Raw genomic sequence first — 21854 nt, 5'->3', positions numbered from 1 at the left:
GTGGTCATGCATTTACAATGCTTGGTGTCAGTTTATTTATCTCTTGTAAAAATAAAATACAGTGTGTGTGTGTGAAAAAAATAAAAATAAAATAATAAATATCATAATTAAAAAAAAAGAATAGTAGTAATAGCGATGATTGTAGCAAGACTATTATTTGGAAGATGTCACAGGACTTATTAAAATCCTCCAGTGATTCGCCATGGCCTTCAGAAAAAAACACAAACCCAACAACTTTCCTCATGGGCCGTTTGTGATCTGGCCTCTAAACATCTCTTCCAGACCATCTCTTGGCACAATTCCCCCACACCACACTCTCAAGGTGCGATGACCTGCTTGAAGCCCCTCTGTGTGATGGGTTCCCGCTCGGCTGCAGGCCTTTGCACGTGCACACACTTCCTCCTTCTAGCTATCCACCTCTGACCTTCTGTTAGCGAACTGAGACCACACGTCCAGAATAAGACCCCTCCTGCTTACCGCTTGGACTTACTCCTACCGTAATATCACAACAGCCTATGGACTATTCGCTGTTTTAGGGTTGGAGCTGTGACTTGTTCACCATTCTCCCTTCCTCCCCCCTCCCCACCCCCAGTGTCAGGACAGTACCTGGCAGTGTTGACACTCAATGAAAGCTTGTCAAACATATTTAAAGAATAAATATCTGAATTTTTCTAAATTATAACCCCAGGAGATATAATACATTAGGTTTGTCAAGCCTCACTGTGAGTGGATTTATTCAATCCTTTCCTGAGGCAAGTTTCACAGTGAGCGAGCGAAGTGAGGGTTTGAGCCCAGAATGCCTCCTCCAGAGGCTGTGAGAGAACACAGGAATGAGAATAAAAGTGCTTAAAGGATGACTTCATTTACCTTAAAGTCTCTTCAGCGTCAACTTAGTCACTGTGAAAATTTAATCAGGATTTAGCAAAAGCTAAATTCTAGGCAAAAACGTGAGAGAAGTTCTTATTATCTATACTAACTGAAATGGGACAGAGGTGGACCAAATGTAGAAGCCATTCTGAAAATGTGGCTTGTTGATCCAGTGAACAGCTACTTAGTGAGACCAAAGTGACTGCTGGGTTCTCTCATGGATGGGATAGTACTAACACCAGTAGCTGTTTAGGAGTGCCAAGATTTAAATTACATGATGCTAAGTTTAGTGTCTAAAGTTGTAACGATACCTGTAAACATGGGTAGAGATGGCTTACCTGGAGAAATTAATGCTGGTTCTGTGGGAATCAGAGGTATGCCTACAAAGAAGCAAAGATACTCTTCTTTAATCTGTTTTGCTTAAAGTGAAGCCCACATAGTTCATATGAGGATGTTTAGCTTTAAGGAAAATATTTTGGGAGAGAGCTTGCAGAAGGAATGTGAGAGCAAAGACTTACATGGTTTAGAAAGTAATTCAGAATCCAAAAACTTTGAAAAGGACAATGAATAAGAATCTCATGAAGGTTTATTGTCTGTCTAAAACTTCTGTTTATAGTCACTTGCCATCATATAAAAAATATTCAAGTATTTTACTTTTCAGAATAAGTGAAGTAAGGTTCACACTTACAGTCTTCTGGGTAAACACATTTGAGAGTGACTTCATCAAGGATCATAGTTTTAGGGCAGTAGGGCAAGCATCCTTCAACCCTTTAGATGAAAAAAAAATTAAAGTAAGAAAAATATTTTAATATGAAAATATATTACATTTAATAGAGGAAACTAAGATACAGTTTTCCTAAAATTCTTCTATTCTCCTTGTCAAGCACTAAGCAGTGCTCTGCTTGCTGTTATTCCATCATACCTCATTGTACGAAATCACAAGCTAGTGGATGATAAAGAAGTATTCATGATTGAGGCAGAATCTGAACACAGAATTTTCAAAACATACACTTACGTTTGGGACACACTAAGGCCATGTTCTATAATTGTGATTTTACTCTATGTTCATCGTATCGTTACTTTCCTATACTCCCCAACATATAAGCAGAGAGACACACTCTTTGAATATCCATAAGGATGTTGGTAGAACAAAAAGAGAATGTTCAGGGGCTCCCCTGCTTATTATTAAGCCCTGAAGTCATTGAAAAGTAGTTAGAAATCTCTGGGTGGCAGAGATGGAGGTGGGACATGGTTGCTCTTGTCTGAGAACAGGGAAGGGGGATGGCAGAGGCTGCAGTTCTCAAGAGCCTCAGGGCCTGTGCCCAAAACAGTGGCCGTGCTCTGGGAGGAGGTGATTGTATATGAGCCTAAGGAGACTGAATTTCAAGCCCCCACACGTCTGGTCTTGTTTGTGGCACATGAAATCAGGAGGCCCACATTTCAAGAAGCATGGGCTTGGGAATCGGGGACCAAAAACAGGCAGGACCATCCTGAATGCTTATCCTCTAAGGGAATGAAGCCAAGATAATGACTGAGGTAAAGTCTTCCTTCTCGTCCAGTTGGGGCTCAGAGTCCAATTTATTCTGATGCAAAAGAAATATATCCTTCATGTACAACCAATTATTAGATTCATACCTACTAGAGAGAATTACTGTACATATAGTTTAAAAAAGTCTTGCTTATCTGCCTCTCAAATACACCAACAGGCTATGATACTATTTTTAATATTTTAAAACATTTCCATTTGCCTTATCTATAAAGTAAAAGATTTGGACCAAAAATACAGCCCCTTTCCAATTCACTTGACACTAGGGGCATGTGTTGCCACCAGAGGGCACTCTTTCATGGAAGGAAATCCAAAACCAAGAAAAGCTAATTTCTCTTTTTAACAGAGACCCTTTGGCCATCTCTTCGATACTTCCTTCACAAATTTTTTTAAAAAACATTAACAGTTCAGCTTATAAGACCAATTATTTATTTCATAAAGTGAACTTAAATAATAAAATTTTAACTAGTATATGATATTCCTATCCTACTCTAAACTCTGTCAAGCAAAAAAGAAAAAAGTTACTAGATTACTGAAAATACTAGGGCCGGTTGATTATCCTCACATTAAATAAACATCATTTTTTATGCAACTCAATTATTCTGCAGTTGCTTTATGCAAGTCAAAACCACAGCTATCGTTTTAAAATCATCTTCCAAAACCCAGTAACTTGTTCCTTTAAAATGTCATCATGGTTGCACACAGCAGGGTCCTCTTTATTTTGTCATACAACTGGTAATCTAGTCAACTTCTGACTGAAAAATATGCCTCAGATGTAGAACAGTTCTTATAATAGGTATATTATGTAATAGGGATAGCTCTGCTTACATATGGGCTCTGTGGTATGCTAGTTGGCATCTTTTCTCATAAAAGTTCTCATTTCCACTAGATATTTTTATTTTCAACACTTGCTATGTGCCAGAAACTGAAATCATCTAGAACAAGCAGGGTGGTTCTGCTGGGGACTTGAAGGAGGCGTGCAGGGCTATGTTGACACGCCAACTCAGTACTTGAGTCTCCCCTCAGGACGGCAAGTACCAGGGGGAGCCATAATGAGGTGCCTCAGCCCAGGGAACCGGAAGAAGTAGAAAGAAGTAGTGGTGAAGACAGAGATGAGAAACAGTTTGGCAGGGGTGAAGTTTCATGCCGAGTCTCTTCTCTGCATTCTAACTATACCAAAAAAGAAACTTCGGGGGAGCTACAGACCAAACAATGGAAGCACTGAGGATCTGGGTTCAACCACCCTGGAGACTGGGTATGCCACAAGAAATAAACTAGCCAAATGCCACTCCAAAATATAGCTCCATTTCCTCCCCAGTGCCAGGGCTGGCCTTGCCCCTCTCTTTTTCTTCCTTCCTCCCCCACGTGCTCTCCTTCCTATGGGGCCCCTGTTATTTCCCCTCCTCCTGATGGCTCCCAGAAGAGACAGGAAATAGGTTTGTGAATGTGGGAGGTCCAAGTGAATGGTGAAGACTTCTTTTCAGAAAGAACTGGTTGTTTTTATTTTTAAGAAAATAAACAGAAATATCATTTCCTTCTCTCTGTTCCCATAGCACCTGTTACGTACAACAGGATGTAGTTGTTTAAACTCTGGCTCTGCTGCCTGCAAACTGTGTGGTCTGAGGCAAGTTGCTTAACTTCTCTGTGCCTCAGTTTGTTTTCTCTTCTGAAAATGGGAATAATGAGATTACCAATTGTACAGCACTTAGCACAGCATGTGTCATGCTGTAAATACTTCAATGTGCTAGTTGTTGTGGTGGTTATTCCTCTAGCCCTCTTTCCCCTGTATTGTCAATTATTTGCTATTGTTCCTGTCTTCTTCCTAAAGACTGTGAGCTCCTTGAAATAAGGGCTACATCTCATTTACTCATATGTCAGAACCTTTTCTAGTGCCAGTGTTTGTTGTAGAGCAGAAGCTTATAATTGACTAATAGAAAATGATTCTTTTAAAAATATTCCCTCCTACTACTGTTGCATTTCTCTGTTCTCCTTTACAACAAAACTCCTTAAAAAAAAAAAAAAAAAGCTGTTACATTGCTTATCTCCATTTTGCCTCTTCCTATTCTCCAGATCACCAAATCCAACGAACAATTTTCAGTTTGAAATTTAAAATCCTCAGAACCAAATTCCTGGCTTTTCCTCCAGACTGCTCCTCCTAACATCTTCCTTATCTTAGTAAATGGCAACTCAGCCCTTCCGTTAAATTGAAATCATTCGAGTTGATATTTGACCAGTTTTGACCACAAAAATGGCGATTTCATATGATTCTGAAACCTACAAAATGCTGAGACCTGAACTGGAGTCCTTAACTCCTCTTTCTCTCATAACTGACCTTGACTCTATCAGCATCCCTTATGGCCCTAAGTTCAAAATATATCCAGAATCTGTTCACTTCCCACATAAACTCCAGAGCTACCAACCTAGTCAAATCCCCTTCAGGTCTGTATTACTGCCCAGCTCTGCCCCTGTTCTTCCCCTCACCAAAAGTCAGTGTAATAGCCAGTGTAAACATTTTAAAAGATCCTGTCACTCCTCTGCCCAAAATACACCAGGACGTTACTCAGAGAAAAAGAGTCCTCAGGGCTTCCCTGGTGGTGCAGTGGTGAGAGTCTGTCTGCCGATTCAGGGGACACGAGTTCATGCCCTGGTCTGGGAAGATCCTACATGCCCTACATGCCGCTGAGCGGCTGGGCCCGTGAGCCATGGCCGCTGAGCCTGCGCGTCCGGAGCCTGTGCTCCGCGACGGGAGAGGCCACAACAGTGAGAGGCCCGCGTACCGCAAAAAAAAAAAAAAAAAAAAAAAAAAGAGTCCTCACAACAGGCTACAAGGCCCTATATGATTCACCCACCACTACGATTCTCTGCTCTCTTCTCCTACCTCTCAATTTTGTTCACTTTGCTCCAATTAACTGGCCTCCTTGCTCATCCTCAAGCACACCAAACACATTCCCATCTCAGGACCTTTACACGTTTCTCAGATTGAAAGGCTCTTTCCCCAGATAGCCACATGGCTAGTTCCCTCACTTCCTGCACATCTCTTACTAGATGTCACCTTGTCAGCCTATTCTTCCCTGACCACCCTACATTAATGAGCAAACACATACACACCTGCCTTATGCTCCCTTACCTTCCTTTATTTTTCTCCAGAATACATAAGTCCATCTAACAATATATTGCATTATATATTTACATTTTTATTTTTTATTCTCTGCCTCAATGCAACAAAATGTTTAAGCTGCGGAAAGGTAAATACTTTGTTCAATACTGTATCCCTAACAGCTAGAAGAATTGCTGGCATATAGCAGACCCTCAATAACTACAGCTTGAATAAAACAAAAGAAATTCGTGAATGAGTATCTAGAACAAATTATTGTTAAGAATTTTTTTAATCTAAGAAAAAAAAATCACTGACAGCAGAATCTACTAATGCTAGAATCTGTTCATGAATGGTTAAACATGACTTACGGTGGAAGAAATTTACATGCTAGAGCTGCAGGGTCACTACACGTTTTAAAACAGGGAGTGGCACAAGGTTCATATCTCCATTCACACATCCTCCTGTAAGGCACTGCTGCCTGGATTTCTGGGGAAAAATGAAATTTAGATTGTGTACAAAAATGGACAGCTTGAAAAATAATGATTTATGATAGTAAACCTTTAGGGTTTGACCTTTCTTTGATTATAAGGCTGTGGAAAAGACAGGGCTATGGGGAATAAAAAGCATTGTAACTGCTTGCTGATCAAAGCATTTCATACTCAGGTTGAATATCAAAATGTTAGTTTATCTTCCAAACATTTAAAAAAGCAAGAGGTGCAGGAGGCCAAGGAAAATTCTAAATCTTCTTCCTTTCTTTATGTTTAGTGGGTGTTCATTGATCTATGTATCATGATAATAGCATACACTTGTTTGGAATTTTATTTTTTGCAAAATAAATTTTTGGCCATAATTTTATTTTATCCTTGCAACAATCCTGTTGAGTGGGTATCACCTCCATTTTATAAATGAAGGAATTGAGGCTAAGAGGAGCCAAGTGACTTGCCAAATTCAAACAACTGGAAAAATGACAAGACCAAAGACATATTTATTGCCTGACATCAGACGTAAGGAAAACACTCCATCTTTGTTCTTCTCATAGAATTTAGCTCATTGCCTTGTACACGGTAAGTATTATCTAATGACAAAAATGAATGAATAGGTTTTAATAATACATGCTTGTAGTTAGAAAAACCTTCCTTGACTGAAGATCTTTCTCCTGCACACTCTGCTAATATTTTCCCCTTCCCACATCATAGACCAGTCCTTCTGCAGCAGTCCAGAACTATCTCTGAAGGAGAGAGCTCCATAAGGGAGAAAGTTCAGGAAGCAGGTTATGTTTCTTGGACTTCAGATATGGAATTCAATTCCAAGGTATGAGAAGGAAAATAAGGCTTTCTGGAAGGCATCTATGCATCTAAATATTAAAATACTCATTAGACCTGGGTTACTAGGATCATGGGGCATGAGAGAGGGTTGGTTCCAAGACTAGAATAAACCCCTAGTGTATCCTAGGTTTGGGAAGCCCACAAAGATGAGTTTCTGAGATTTTGATGATGCCATTGGCTGCAGTTCTCCAAAGCTCAGGTAAGGCCACTGGGTCTGGTTCTAATGCAGCAGATTTGTGTATTGGAGAGGAAATAAAGGCATGCAAAATTCAACTTTTAAGTAAATTCAAGTAAAAATATCACACTCATTCTATAGAATGTTGTATAGCCATGTCAGTGACTCTTTTTCTCATGAGTCCAGGAGCCCCATTCAATAGGCAAAAATTTGAAGCTTAGTTTGAATTTTCTAAAATCCAAAGAGATTTATAGAAATGTATCCACAACAAAAAAAGGCAAATGATAAGCTCTCTTAGACTGACTTAGAATCTGAGTCTGTTAGAATGAAAAAAATTTGTTTGGGAGACTCAAGGCAGATATCGAGCTCTTAGGTTTTGAAAATAAAGCATGACTTTTAAACACTGGATAAGGCAGTGAGGATTCCTCTCTGAAATTTAGAAAATTCAATAGCTATAGAACAGCAAGGATCTCTAGAAATAAGACCAGGATTCTGCTGAACCAAAAAATCTTCTAGAGGTCAGTGGAACCAGACTCCGTAGTATTCAAAGAACAGAGATAAACACATTGTCTTTATCATTAAGAATCAAACTATATGAGAAGTTGCCTTCTAATGAAGGAAAAGGTAGATACAAAACTAAACAACAAGGAGACATGGGTAAGTTCTGTTTCCAAAGCCCGGACAGCACTGAAAGTAATCATTGAGGCAATCATAAAAATAACATCATTTAAGGCTATTCTAAACAATTTACCACATTAACTTATGGGATACTATAACTCTATGAAGTAGGTATTATTATTTCTCCCATTTTACAGATGCATAAACTGAGAGGCAGAGAGGTTAAGAAACTTACTAAGGTCATAAAAGGTCATGCAACTAATTAAAAATGATTTTTAAATTAAAACCTAATAAATATTCTGTCATTATTTAAGTTACCTACTTAATCTGTATTTGAAGATCTCAGGAAACATACCTTCTATGCTGAAGCTACTTAAATGTTTAAATTCTTCAGAATCATCATATTTTGATGCTTTGGCACTAGAATCTGTCAATATGATGAAAAAGCCTTTCTTGCTGCATAACTCAAAAGCACTGTAACCAGGAATCCAGAGGTCCTGATGGTGAAAAAATGTGGCTCTCCGACGAAAGGCTGAATTCACCTCCCACAGTTTCAGAATAAGAGTGTCATCATCATGGACATAGAGAAAGTAGTTTGGCCTTTCAGCAGATTCCAAGGAAACAAGTGCCAATGCTGTAAAACAGAGCAGTGTTTGACAATTCCCTGGGTTCTCTGGAGAAGGCAGATCATCAGCACTGGCATCATAAAATTCATTTATAAAGCTGACAAAAACAGAACTGCACAATTGTCATACATAGTTAATGCCAATCTCAAAGATTTCAGAAATGATTTATAAGATCTCTAAAGGAAAAAATAGTATTTTAATGCAATGCATAAAGTGACAGCTCCAAAAATAATCAGTCTTTGATAAGTTCCAATTTTTAAATAATTGATCATGTCTTTGGGCGAAAAAAAGAAGTTTCAACTTAGGACCCCAGAATGTACAATTCCATACAAATAGTTGAACAGTTAATTGGACACACATTTGTACTTGCAAGCTTTAACATTTTCAAATGTACAAAATCTACAAATGGCTAAATTGGATGATAGAAAAGAAAACGAGAATAGAGAAACAGATCAATTTAAACATGGTGCTGCATTTCAATATCACTGGATTCTTAATGAGCAAATGTTCTTGCAAGTGATTTTACTGCATTAAGAAAAGACTATTTGCTCAACATTATTGTCTATTTCCCCAGAGATGATGAGAAAGCTAACGAACAACTACAAAGCATTTGAGAAGTGCCATGCTTTTTTGTTATGCACTTTAAAAGTTTCCCTTATATTTATAAAACCCATGGCATAAGTTTCTTCATTGAGATTTTAGATTTAATTTCTTAAACCTTAATTTCTTTAGGTCTTAATTCCTTAATTTAAAGGTACTAGGATTTTTCTATTAAAAAAATTAATTTTTGTAAATCACACAATGAAGAGCTCTCTCAAATCCAATAAACGATTCCAAAGGCATTTATTGTGTCCTAAAACTTACAAAGCCCTCTGCTGAGCACTGGAAGATGCGAAGAAAAATAAAAGATATTTTTATAAGAGAAAAAATATATAACTAATATATAAATTAGAACTTCAGACTGTGATAGGTATTTTCACAGATTAAAAAGAATTAAAGGAGCTCTTTTTACAAGAATGGAGCAATTTATTTTAACTGGAAAATCAGGAGATTTCTCTGAATTAAGTGAAACTTAAGTCAGATTCATTCATTCAATAAATATTTCCTAAGTTTATAGAACACAACATGCATGGTTCTAAGCAGGGTAAGAATAGTAACAATGTAGCCTGAACATCATGGATCAGAAGGGGACACTAACCACCAGGCAGAACAAGTGCCAAGTGGATACGACCAGTATAGATGTACAGGGGCAAACCAGTGAGTGTGGTGCCAGGTACCACGACAGACAAGGCCACATAAGAAAAACAGACCGTCTCAATGACTATCTAGACTTTGATTTATGGTCTTAACTTAACTTGCTTGATATTAAGTCACAACTTTTTTTCTTTAACTTTAATCTGGCATTAAAATCTTTCACATGTTAATTATCAGCAGACTATTTTTCAAAAATTTCAAATTAAGTTCTGTGATTAATGCTATGAAAACTGAAGCTGTGCTTTATTTGGGACCAAAAACTCAGCCAAACAATTGCAATTCTAATTGCATCTATATATGCCAACAGATAAACAAAGAAATGATTTTATATACAAAAGAGAGAGCTAGTTCATACACCAGTGTCTTATTTTATTTCAAATCCTTTAGAGCACCTAGAAAAATGCCATAAACATATTAGATTCCCCAATTAATATTTACTGCATGAATAAATGAAAAAAGGTCAATGGAAAACTAAATTCTTACTTTCAGTTGGAAATTATACTTACATGATGCCTTATCTCTGAAAAGGCCTGGAGTGATCATAAAAGTAAAAAATAAATTGCCATGAATACTACTTCTTGGCAGAGAGAAAATGTTTCTACTGGTCATATTGATCCCCAGAATAAGGCCAGTCTGCCCATAACTTGCCAGCATATATGGTCCTTCTCCAAGCCCTAGTTAAATGCAAATGAGAGAATTATAAGTTGGCATAGGATTTTTACATTTCAAGCTGCCATTTCAATGGAATAAATTCTAATACCAAAAAATACTCCGAAAATTATTGAGCATTTAAACATTCATCAGTAACAAAATAACAACTCTTTTCAAAAAGAATATATTATATTGATTTGGAATATATACATATTTAGAATATGCAGTTTAGAATATATATATACATGACTGCGTATGTGTATATGTATATGTACATGTATACCTAGTGGTGATGGATAAAAGGTTGACTTAAGCTTTCTAGACCTCAAATTTTCTCACCTATTTGAAGATGTTTGTCTAGGTAACCTTTCACTCTAATATTCCAAGACTCTAATCTACTCTCAATAAACTTAAGCTTAGTTCTATCAATGGTAAGGTATTTTGATAGTCTTCTAAAAATCATCTCTCCTTAATAGGTTGCATTACATTAACACAGAATTCACAGACATGATATACAATATTTTACTATTTGGGGGATTACTGAATTTCATCAGTGAGGTATGTCTATAAAGAAGAAAATAAGATGATGCTGAACAGAGAAGCCAAATGTCATGTTACTTATGCTGTCATTTCCATACACTGCAATGGTTTCATATAAAGTGAAAAATAGATACTATAGTAAAAAAAACTACTTAGTGTAGAACCAAACCTGAAACTCAGTCAAAGTAGTATTCCTACAAACTTCATCTTATAAAGAAAACTATATAAATTAATTTTAAAATTCACTAATATTAAAAATAAATTGATGCGTTAAGTTTTATGATAACATGTTTACCTTCAACCCAATCTCTATGACGTTTAATGTTTTAAAATAAGTGAGGTACTATAAAACTTTGAGGTTTCTTCTGAATTATCTAAATTACATAATTATCAGCTGTGTACTTTTACAGATATATGTAGATATTTACGTTGTAGGTTATGTAAAATGCTAATATAGGTGCAATAGGTGGTTTCAGAAAAGAACAATCTGGTTGCTCTCAGTAAATTTCACTTTTCCTCTTTTCTCCAATTTTTATCTCAAGGACAGTTTTCCTTTCCCAGACTACTCTTAAGATGGATGGAAAAAAATTCAAAGAAACCCACAACCTGGGTTTTTCCCCTTTCAGGATGAAGACCAAGCCTAAGAGAAGGGGAGAAGATAATTGGATTAGATGGTTACAAAGTCTCCCAGACAGGAAGGAGAGCAAGAACCAAAATTTCCATCATGAGGAACAGGAGAAGGTAGGGATTATAGGATGAATCTTCAAGTGCCGTCCCATCCACTGAGTCATCAGCTGAGACACTTCACCACTGAGCAGCTAGGGACACCTCTAAGCCGTGGGGAAGGAGCTTTAGGAGGGACTCACACACCCTGAGTGCACATGGAGCTCTGAAAACCTCTGCCCCCCACACCAAGATGGAACTGAGCAGATGCAGGAAGAATTTCGCTATGAGCCTGGCAGCAATGGACTCCTCACCACTGTTACAAATATATACCCTGCACAGTTTCTCTACGAGCCAAAGTCTACAACACCCAAGAAAACTATATCATTAGTCTCCACCACCTACTAGCTCATTTTCTAGGGAAGACAAGAGCAACATAAACTTCCAAGATGAAAATATACACCAATTTAGATTTGTGTGACTATGTAAATAATGTACAAATAGATATATAAACATGTAAATCATGAGATTCAATTCAAAATGAAGACGACATATGCAACTACAGCTTGTGGGCTTCAAGCACCCTCACAGATGTCCAAGAGAAGAACAGGAGAAAGGAGATAGACCACGAAACAAAATATTCTCTCCCCTACTGCACAAGTACCTTCCTACAGCAACCTGAAGAGACAACTGTCATCTGAGAAATCCATTTGTATAAAAATCGAAAGCTCCTGAGTTGATTCCCAGTCGATGGATATCTTGTGTCTGAATTGTTTTCCTGCATTTTCACTAGCAATTGAGGGACAAAAGTCACTGACTTTATCATTAATTTTCTGCAGGGAGAATTATAATTTCACTGTCTACTAAAAGCAATCATTTCCTGTAGTTATTATTTAAGCACAGTATTAAGAATATCTGATCTAATAAAATCACTCTGAACTTAAAACTTGCACAACAATTTTTAGCAGGATCTTGAAGTCTTAACTCCCTACAGCAATAGAACCTTTATATTTTTAGCAAATGCCATAAAAATGAAGATACTAGAAACAGTCATTGTGTGAAGGATTATTGAACTTATCTCAGTAGTAACCTCTGAATTTTCCTACTTTAAAAATTTTTTTCCTCCTACAGAATCACAATCATTTATCTCTGCATTTGCTTTGAATAATTTAAGTATTTTAATAACATACTGTCCAGAGAAAAATGCCAGCTATGAATGTCCAAAGAAGACTAGGTAAGTTTACAATAGTTGTGAAATTATTTGAGATGAAACAAATGAAGAATGCTCATTTAAAACTTTTTTCTTTTTATTACTATTAACAACTTCCACAATTCTTTATTCCCGTTCAATTATCTACCTTGATCACGTTACTTTCACAACTCTTCCTCTCCTTGGCAGGTTGACTCTGTTCCCTATTACTTTGATCATAGGAAACAGAATCTCTGTCTCTCGTGGGTCTCATGAAGGCCGAACGCCCCGTGTTCACCCTCTGAATACTACCAATACAGTATTACAAATGAAACTAGAAGAACTGGTTTGAAGAATCTTGTAACACATTAGGGAAAAAAACCATCAGTAGAAGTGCAGCAGACTTATTGACAAAAAGCAAAATGTACCAAGCAGTAAGAGGCAGAAATTCAATATTCATAGAAAATTCTGCTTCTGTTTCCAAGGGCCTGCTGAAGGAACGCCAGAAAGTACAAAGGCACAGATGGAGATTTTCACAGCAGAACTGTGTGAGGAAAGAATTCTTAAGCGAGGAAGTTATTGGAGCGTTTTCTCAACTTGCTGTCTGTGTACGTTGTGTACAGCATATGATAACGACGTGCGGTGATCATTCCTAGACTAGGATGTGATAACCATAACTAGGCAGTGTAGCATGGAGATCAAGCTCGTGGGTTCTGAACTTAGATTGTTTATAAATCCATTTACCACATTTTGGCTAAACGACTTTGACCAAGTTATTTAATTCACCTATGCCTCAATTTCCTCCTTTGTAAGTGTTAATAATGATAATAATAATGTTATGTCTTTCAGGCATATTTTGAAGCTTAAATTATATGATATAGGTATAGTTAACACAACAAAAGCCATTTTTATTATTAAGTACTTAATATTAGGCAATCAGTCTCATCTTAAGCATGGAATCCAAAGGATTGTTGTGGAGTGGGTGTGGTGTGGGAAATATGTTTAGTTTAGATTTTCTTTAACAAACACAGAATTTTTTAAATGTGGGATTTTTTTCCTCTTCAAACTTCCAAAGATATAACAGAAACAACCAAAGACTAAAATGTCCATTTTCTTTTTAGTTCATCATCTCTATTTTACTAAAATTTTCTGGCTTTCTTTGTACTTTTACAGCTGACAGATTTCTTCCTGGCTCAATAAGTCATGGAAAATACTTTGCATTGGTTGTTTGGTTTTCTTCTTTAATAGATCAGCTTTCCTATAACTGTTACTCTAACCTACTCATCATGGGTTTTTGTCCAGTTACCGTCAAAGTGGACACTTCCCTGGATCATTTTATTTGTCTGAATTAGGTTTAAGTGGCTATGCCTTCCTCATTAAATAGGTTTGACAAAAAGCAGGCTTCAATTCTGCTAATGTCTGGCATTTTCAATGAGCATATAATTCTCTGTCTCTTACATCTATGCCTTAGTTTTAGGCAGCACTTCCTCTTAGACTTCCCATTGCAAATCTGAATGCTTGGGAGACTAGGAGATTTTCATTATTACTAAATCAGTAAGTTCTCATTCTGATAAGATATAAATAATTATTTTGCCTAAAATGATGGCTAAATAAATTCCTATATTATAGTTTGTTTCTTTGATTTCCACAACATAATAAAAGTTTGAATAATGTCCATATTTATTCATAATGGTAAAAGGTATACGTTTGGTATATATCTTTCATCCTTTTAACCTAAAAAATTAGCTAGCTTTACTCATTCATTCATTCATGTTATTCAAAAACTACTGAGAGCCTCCTAGGTGCTGAGAACTTAGTTACAACACTTTTATTTTACAGGGAATAAATTTTAGCACAAATACTTAGAAATTTAGATACATTTTAGAAGGCAATGGCTTTCATTGAGTCATACAGTTGGCACTTAAACAACATGGGTGTGAACTGTGCAAGTCCACTTATACGCAGATTTGTTTCAAGAGTGAATACTACAGTAGTACACAATCCATGGTTGGTTGAATCTGAAGGTGCAGAATTGCAGATAACACAGGGTGACTATAAACCATACATGGATTTTCTTTTTTTTTTTTTAGTTATAACAGCACCATTTAATAAGGCTTTATTTTGTTCCAGCAGTATAGGTGACATACAGTGTCTCATCTAAGCTCACAACAAACATAGAAATAAACAAAATAATTAAACTTAAATGACTTAACCAGGTTCACAATGTTTATACGTGACAGAGAGTGGACTCTAATCCAGATCTGACTTCAGCTGCAGTTAATGACAACCACACTATAGCTTTTGGTTCCCAGAAAAGGTAGTGCATTATTAGAAGACCACTAAATCTCCATTCAGAAAGTCCTGGAAACTGTCGTGTGACTCAGCCCAGGGGACTCAGCTCTACCTCAGTTTCCTTCTTACGTCTCTAATCCTTCCTGGCTCACTTGCCATTCCCTAAATGTATACGTTCCCAACTTCCTACCTTCAGACTGTATCTTCTTCTCCTGAAAATCATCTTTTCCTCTCTACACAGCCATACATGGATTTTCAATTGCACAGAGGGTTGGCGCCCCTAGCCCCCTCCTTGTTCAAGGGTTAACTGTATGCCAAATTATGAACTCTTCATACCTTGTTCCCAGCAAACTTGTTCAAGAATTTTGAATCTGAAGATATATTTAATAGAATACTATAGTGATATTCTTTAAATGTCACATACCTTCATTGTAATAGTCACAATCGAGTGCTAAAAGGAAAAAAGAAGAAATGTTAAACTAAATAAGGATCTCACCACTTATCTGAATATATGCAAGATATGGTTTATCAATGACAAAGTGAAAGAACTCAGAATGACATCATCATTTGCGAGTTTTCTCTGAGCAAAGAGGATTCTTTAAGAGTGCTCTGTAATAATTCATTAAATTTCCTAAGATTATTTTATAGGTAGGCAAATATATCTGCCAATTTATAGATGTCCACTGAAAGTGTTAAAATCATAAGCTGTTCATCAGATGACTTACTATCTACACAAGTAAATGAAAAGTTTAGAGTCAAATCTGAAAGCAAATTCAAAATGATGTTTTTAAAACTATGTCTCTTATCATTAGAACAGTGGAATTTCATAGCCATAAGAGAAATGGTCATAAACAGTATCTCTGAAAATGGTATGTAAATAATTTGTAGTTCAAATGTTACAGTCATAACAGTCTAACACAGAACAGAAAAACTTACTTCAAAGTTTCTTTTATAAATCCTTTAGCTATACTACAATTTATCTGCATTGTCAAAAGAATATAAAATTTACTCATCTTAAAGAAATTCTATTTCCATGAGTCCATGGTATCGCTTCTAAGATAAGACAATATGAATCTCTTCATAAGGTTCCCACCTAATGATGATGCCCTGAGAGGATACTCACAACAAATAGTAGATGATCTCCAGTGAACAGAAACCCCTTCCTGACAACACTTGTACGCATACGCCGCTACACTTGTGCATAAACATTCACAATCCCCACCAAGGTTACAGTTACACGTGTCTTCATGACAATTTTTGGCAAAAGAAGTAACATCAATCTGAAAATGAAGTGAAAGATAAATTAATTTCAAAAACTACTAACTACAACTGATTAAAATTCAACCTTCTAAAAGAAAACTAACTGGTAGATTTTCAAAATTTGCTATTATCAGCTTAACACTGCCACCTAGAGAGTTCTCAATATCTCAAACTTCTATTCATCCAAAGGAATTTATTAGGCAAATGTAAGATCAAAGAACTAGCAACACAGGTAACGGGACTAACAAATATAACTTCAACATCTGCAATACAGCAGATTAATATCTGTAGAAGCTCACTGTTTCTTTATTGGCATATTCGCATGGCATTAAAAGAATGTTCTACTTACAAATGTACTTTTGCTTAGTTTTTAATAATATCTTAAACTATTTTTAAAACTTCTATTGGAACCTAAAATTATTATGTTGGAAAGACATTTTAAAAGTTAAATTTCTAAATAAATTACATTCAATCTTGGGATGTGCTTCTAAAACCATTTTAAATGTGTCACTAATAATACTTTTAAACTATACTTTGGGTTAAGGAGAAGAATGCCCATTTGGTAGTGTCATCTGAAGAAAAATAAGCATTTATGGCTTTGATCAGTCATTTATGGCTTTGATGATGGACGTAAAAATGTTTCATAAACTGAAATAGATCATTAACAAGCATTATATACGCTGTTAAATAAGATGGAGTCAGGAAGAATGTAAATCAACTAAATGTGTCAGTGCCACAGAAAAACAAACTCCCAAATTTGTCTTCCTAACAAGGGTTAGGTAGTATACCTGAAAAGCCATTGGGTAGCTAAATTATTTGTCCTGTTCATCTCAATATTATAAATACAGCAGTACTTGTTTAAATTGGAAAGTTTAGTAAAGCATTCATTTACCACATTGCGACAAGGAGCAAAAACATCACTGTACAAAATGGAGCATTCTTTCTTGGCATAAGGAAATTTGTTCTGATGTGCCTCACAGGGTTTAAATAATTCACTTGGGGTTTCACACTGAGGAAAAAGAGAAACGAATGTTTTTAAGGGGTGATTTCTGAAGCTGAAACCAGAGTAACCTAATCTGACTTCATCCACCACAATCATACCTAATATATTCACATTCTTTTAGACAGACTTTACCTAAAGCACCTGTGGTCAGCCAACTCAGTGTTAATAGTATATATTATCTTTGCAAGCAACTAAATTTACTATTAAAATCATGAAAATATTAGAGAGTGAAGGTAAATCTTTTTTAAACTGTCAAGTGCAGCATTACATGACTAAAAAAATTGCCTAAGCAAATTATTCTCTTTCCTTTAATTTTCACGTCCTTCCTTTCTGTCACAAGCCATCCTCTGAGGAGTTGCATACACTCAAGTGTCTACAGGCTCACCTCCCACATCCTAAACAATTCGGTCTCTGCCTCTTCTAATCCACCTCCCTGAAACTGGCCTGGAGAAGGTCATCATTGATATCGTTACTAAAAGTAAAGGCAACTTTTCCATCTTCATCTCACTTGCCCTTTCGCTGTCTTTGATTCTGTTTCATACTTTACCCTTCTTACATGTCTCTCATGTGTTTCCGGTGGCACCACTAGGGTTTCCTCCTAGTTCATTTGCTGCCACTCTTCATCCTCCTTCCACCTCCCTTCTCTGCAAGACTTGATCTTCAAATCTCTATTTTTTTCATTCTGTACACTTCTCATGCCTTCAGCAACCTGAATATGATAGTAACTACCAAATCCATATTTCCAGCCCATATCTCTTTTCTGAGATCTCAAAAATTGGGACATTTCCACATAAATATCTCTGTCACTTCTCTCTCAACACATTCTAAAATGTACTTATCTTACACCATTGTCCTGTCCCCACTGTCCCCTACCACCCACTTTCCTCTGTGCCCTGTCTCCTGGAAGAGCACCAGTGTCTACGCAATAAGTCAGGAAGATGGGAGGCATTCCTGAATTCTCCAAATTCATCTTTCCTTATGCAGTCCTTTCAACAGATGCTGATGTTTCAGATGTCTCTCAGACTTAGATAGTTTTCTAAATCTTCACTGATTTAACATTTCTTAGCTGGATTATAAGAGCCTAACTAATTTAGGGTCTTCGAGTCCAGATCCTAGCACACGTATCTTGCAGCTTCATATTTTGCCTTCCAGCCATTCCCTACTTCAAACCTTCCACCACAGCCATATTGAACTTCTTAAAATTCCTGTTAGGCACCATACTCACTCCAGTCTTCTCAACACGTTCTAAAGGGATGCTCCCTCCTTTGCTGCTGCACTCTTTCCCATCATCTTCACTTGTAGAGCTCTTATGAGTCTTGTAGGAGTCAGCTCAATGGCACCTTCTTGGGGAACCTTCCTTTGACCATCACGAACTCCATGCTGTATACACCTCTATCCAAGCACCTGTCTCATATTTCCATTGTTAAGTTTTTCTACCTCGTCTGCTAAACTAGACTCTAAATTCCTAAGGGCAGTGGCTATGTTTTAATAATATTATGTGTTCATATATCCTGGAAAACATTAAGTTCTAAATAGAACTTACTGAATGAATTTTTTTTTATTTTCAGCTTTGTCCATTAGGTATTAATGAGTCTAAAATTCTTTGATGAGTCCAAATATTTAAGTATTATTATAAATTAGATATTCCTTAATTCATTTTATATTTTAAAAAATAAAATCTTTATACTTTCCAACGTAGACCACAATGAAATATACTGCTTACATTTTACTAAATTGGATGAATGTTAATCTTTTATAAAAAGATTTAGATATATTAGTAAATTAGGCAAAACAGTAAGGCAACTAACCAAACAGTAACCAACCAGGAAATTGTAGTTGCAGACACTACTTTCAGTTAGAAAAAAAATAGGTTAAAAAAAAAAGTAGAAGAAAAGAGTAGAACAAATTTCCAGTTTGACTGTTTTCTGAGTTCAGCATTTCTCAGATTGTGTCCCATAGAAAACTATTTCCTTGATAACTAATACACAAAAATGTAAGTTCTGTGTCAGTAAGTTCGGGAATCCCTTCAAACACATCCCTCCCTTAGAGGAATATAATGCCTCAAGAAATCCTTCAAAAAAGAAATATGCCTGACTTAATGTATTCTAACTGCTCCCAAAGGTAAGTTGGCCACAAATCCACTCCCTACCCCTCCCCATCTCACATCCAGCCATGTCTGGAGAGCAAATGTTAAGAAATACTGCCTTCATTTATTCATTACCTTGAGTTGACAAAAGATACATCATTAGAAATACAAATAAAGAGAATTTTGCAGTGAAAGGAAAAGCATGAGATTAGAAAATGTGAATTCGAAAGTCACTCCTGCGGCTTTCTGGATATATAATATTAGGCAAGTCATTTAACCTTCCTGAGTCTCAATTTCTTCATCTATAATATGGAGTCAACACCCTTTACATTACAAGACTGTCACAGGATTACATGAGAAATTAAATGTGAAAGTAGTTTGAGTTTGTCAACTATGAATTACTGCACAAATATTACATAAAATAGTATTACCTAAATAAATTTTTCTGCAAGGATAAAATGTTTTAGTGGATAAATACAACAAAAAATATTTGTTTAGTTCTAAAATACATATATTCCACTTACCTGTCCTAATGCCCAACTATCTCCAAATACCTGGGCATTTCTCACTTCTAAGTTATTGGATGTGGTCATATCATTTGAAGTACATTTGTCAAAGTTTCCACATAATCCTGATAATTTGCCCTAAAGTAAAAGAAAATTATCATGAAATATTCTATATTCATTTTAACATTTAAGAACTAATATTCACTGAAATTTTCAAGAGATTTAAAATAGACATTTTAAGAATTTCCACAATAATCATTTTAAAAATGTTTCAAGAAGGTGGAATTTCATGTCTATTTAATTATATTTAAGTTATTTTAGATTCTCAAAAATGTTTTTCCATACCCCAAAGTTTATCTATTCACACCATTGTATTAGCATTGATATAACTAATAATATAAGTAACTTGGAAAAGTATAATACAAATACTACAGTATTTGTACAAGTATAATACAAACATTACAGTATATGTCTGAGTGTGTATACACAAATATGTGTATATATATACATATTCTGTGTATATTTACATATTTACATTTTAATGATGAAAGATCCACTTCCTATTATGTTTAAGGTTTTCTAAGACTATAAATGTTGAAACCATAGAAATAATTTACCTTTCTTTAGGTCGTACTTTGAAAAGCCAAAACATTCAAAGCATAACTTTTAAAGAAAACATTAACTCTATATTCATATACCATGCCACCATGAGACACAATAAATGAAATCCACATCTTACCTAATTTTTATAAAGTTTGTTATGGGTTATGCAGTGGTTACTGCAAGTACCGTATGGATTATCCACATCAACAATGTCCACTGCATTTTCTCAAATAATGTGAAAAACTTTTCTCTTGGGGAGGGAGGTGGATTAAGAGTACAGGGAAGAATGAGATTCCAAAAGCAATGAAAATCCTCCTTAAGCTTTGAAATTAAACAAACTGACCTCTCCCCTCATGTACTGAAGAATGGAACGCAGCCCTTTGTTAATGGTAAAGTTGGCTGCCCATGCCTCCAGCAAAGCTGGCAATAACCTTGGGATTGCAACTGCCAAGGCCACTGCTTACCATGGTGCCTCTGCTCTCAGAAGCCACAATACCTATTCAAAGACAGTGGCCTCTTCTGCTACTGCTCACCCCAAAATTTAAGGCAGCAGTAAAAGTAAGGGAAGATGTAGAAGAATAAATGGTTAATTTGTTTTCAAAAAAGTAAGGAAGGGAGGATACATGGTAGACAATGGCAGAAAACATAGCTGAAGAAGTATGGCAGTGACTAAATTACTTCATCTTCATCAAAGAAATTCAAGATGCCAGTAAACACCTAGGAATAGATTTGGGGGCTTTATTTTGCATAGGGCTGAAAGAAAATGACTTCAATATACAATCATATCTTAAGTTTATAACATTTTAAAATATTTTAAAATATGTATATTTTCTAGTTTTATAAGAATTTGTTATTACTATCCCCATTTTTCCCTAACTTGCCACAGATTATATCCATGAGTCTCAATTTCAATTTCAGATAAAGTGGATTTTTAAAACTATATCAACGTTTCAAAAGCAACCTTAACATATAAATTTTAAATGTTTAATAAAATTTTAAATATCTAAAATAATAAAAATATTTAATAATATCTAGTACAATATTTAACAGTAAACAATAGTTAAAACAATGTAAAATATAAATTGACAAAAATTGTAAACAACCCAGATTGAATCTTCAACCATTAATGGATAATACAAACTAATACATCCATACAACAGAGTACCACTTAGCAGTGTATAGGAACAAACAATTAATTCATTCAACAATATGGATGAATCTTGAATGTATTTTGCCAAGTCAAAGAAGCCAGACCCAAAAGGCTATAGATTGCATGATTTCATTTCTACTGTATCCAGAAAAGGCAAAACTATGCAGATGGAAAATAGATCAATGGTTGCCAAGGGTGAGGGGTTGGAAGTAGGAGTTGACAACAAAGAGGCAACATGTGAGAAATTTGGGAATTGATGGATCTGTTCTATCTAGAACTGTGGTGGTGGATACACAACTCCATGCATTTGTTAAAATCCATAGAACTGCAGACCACAAAAGTAAATTATTTTACTTTTTTTTTAGAATTTTACTGTATGTAAACTTAAAAAAAATATCCAGAA

At 35.8% G+C, this 21854-nt stretch overlaps 1 protein-coding gene across 2 annotated transcripts in view; it reads right to left on the bottom strand.

Moving 5' to 3' along the window:
- OTOGL (otogelin like) overlaps window positions 1-21854 on the bottom strand; it is a gene marked incomplete at both ends in the record, with an annotated part of 153818 nt that overhangs the window by 54666 nt on the left and 77298 nt on the right. For both annotated transcript variants that reach the window (XM_082849594.1, XM_082849595.1), the window contains 9 exons: window positions 1179-1247; window positions 1556-1635; window positions 5879-5996; window positions 7984-8262; window positions 10015-10182; window positions 15268-15294; window positions 15967-16123; window positions 16996-17112; window positions 19717-19836. In XM_082849594.1, the coding sequence (XP_082705720.1) occupies window positions 1179-1247; window positions 1556-1635; window positions 5879-5996; window positions 7984-8262; window positions 10015-10182; window positions 15268-15294; window positions 15967-16123; window positions 16996-17112; window positions 19717-19836 (1135 nt within the window). The remainder of the gene's footprint in view (window positions 1-1178; window positions 1248-1555; window positions 1636-5878; window positions 5997-7983; window positions 8263-10014; window positions 10183-15267; window positions 15295-15966; window positions 16124-16995; window positions 17113-19716; window positions 19837-21854) is intronic.

The sequence above is a fragment of the Leucopleurus acutus genome, assembly GCF_964270905.1.
Source record: "Leucopleurus acutus genome assembly, chromosome: 11".
Classification (NCBI taxonomy): Eukaryota; Metazoa; Chordata; class Mammalia; order Artiodactyla; family Delphinidae; genus Leucopleurus; species Leucopleurus acutus.
The sequence above is the reverse complement of the archived record's forward strand: the minus strand, read 5'-3'. Positions and strand labels throughout refer to the sequence as shown.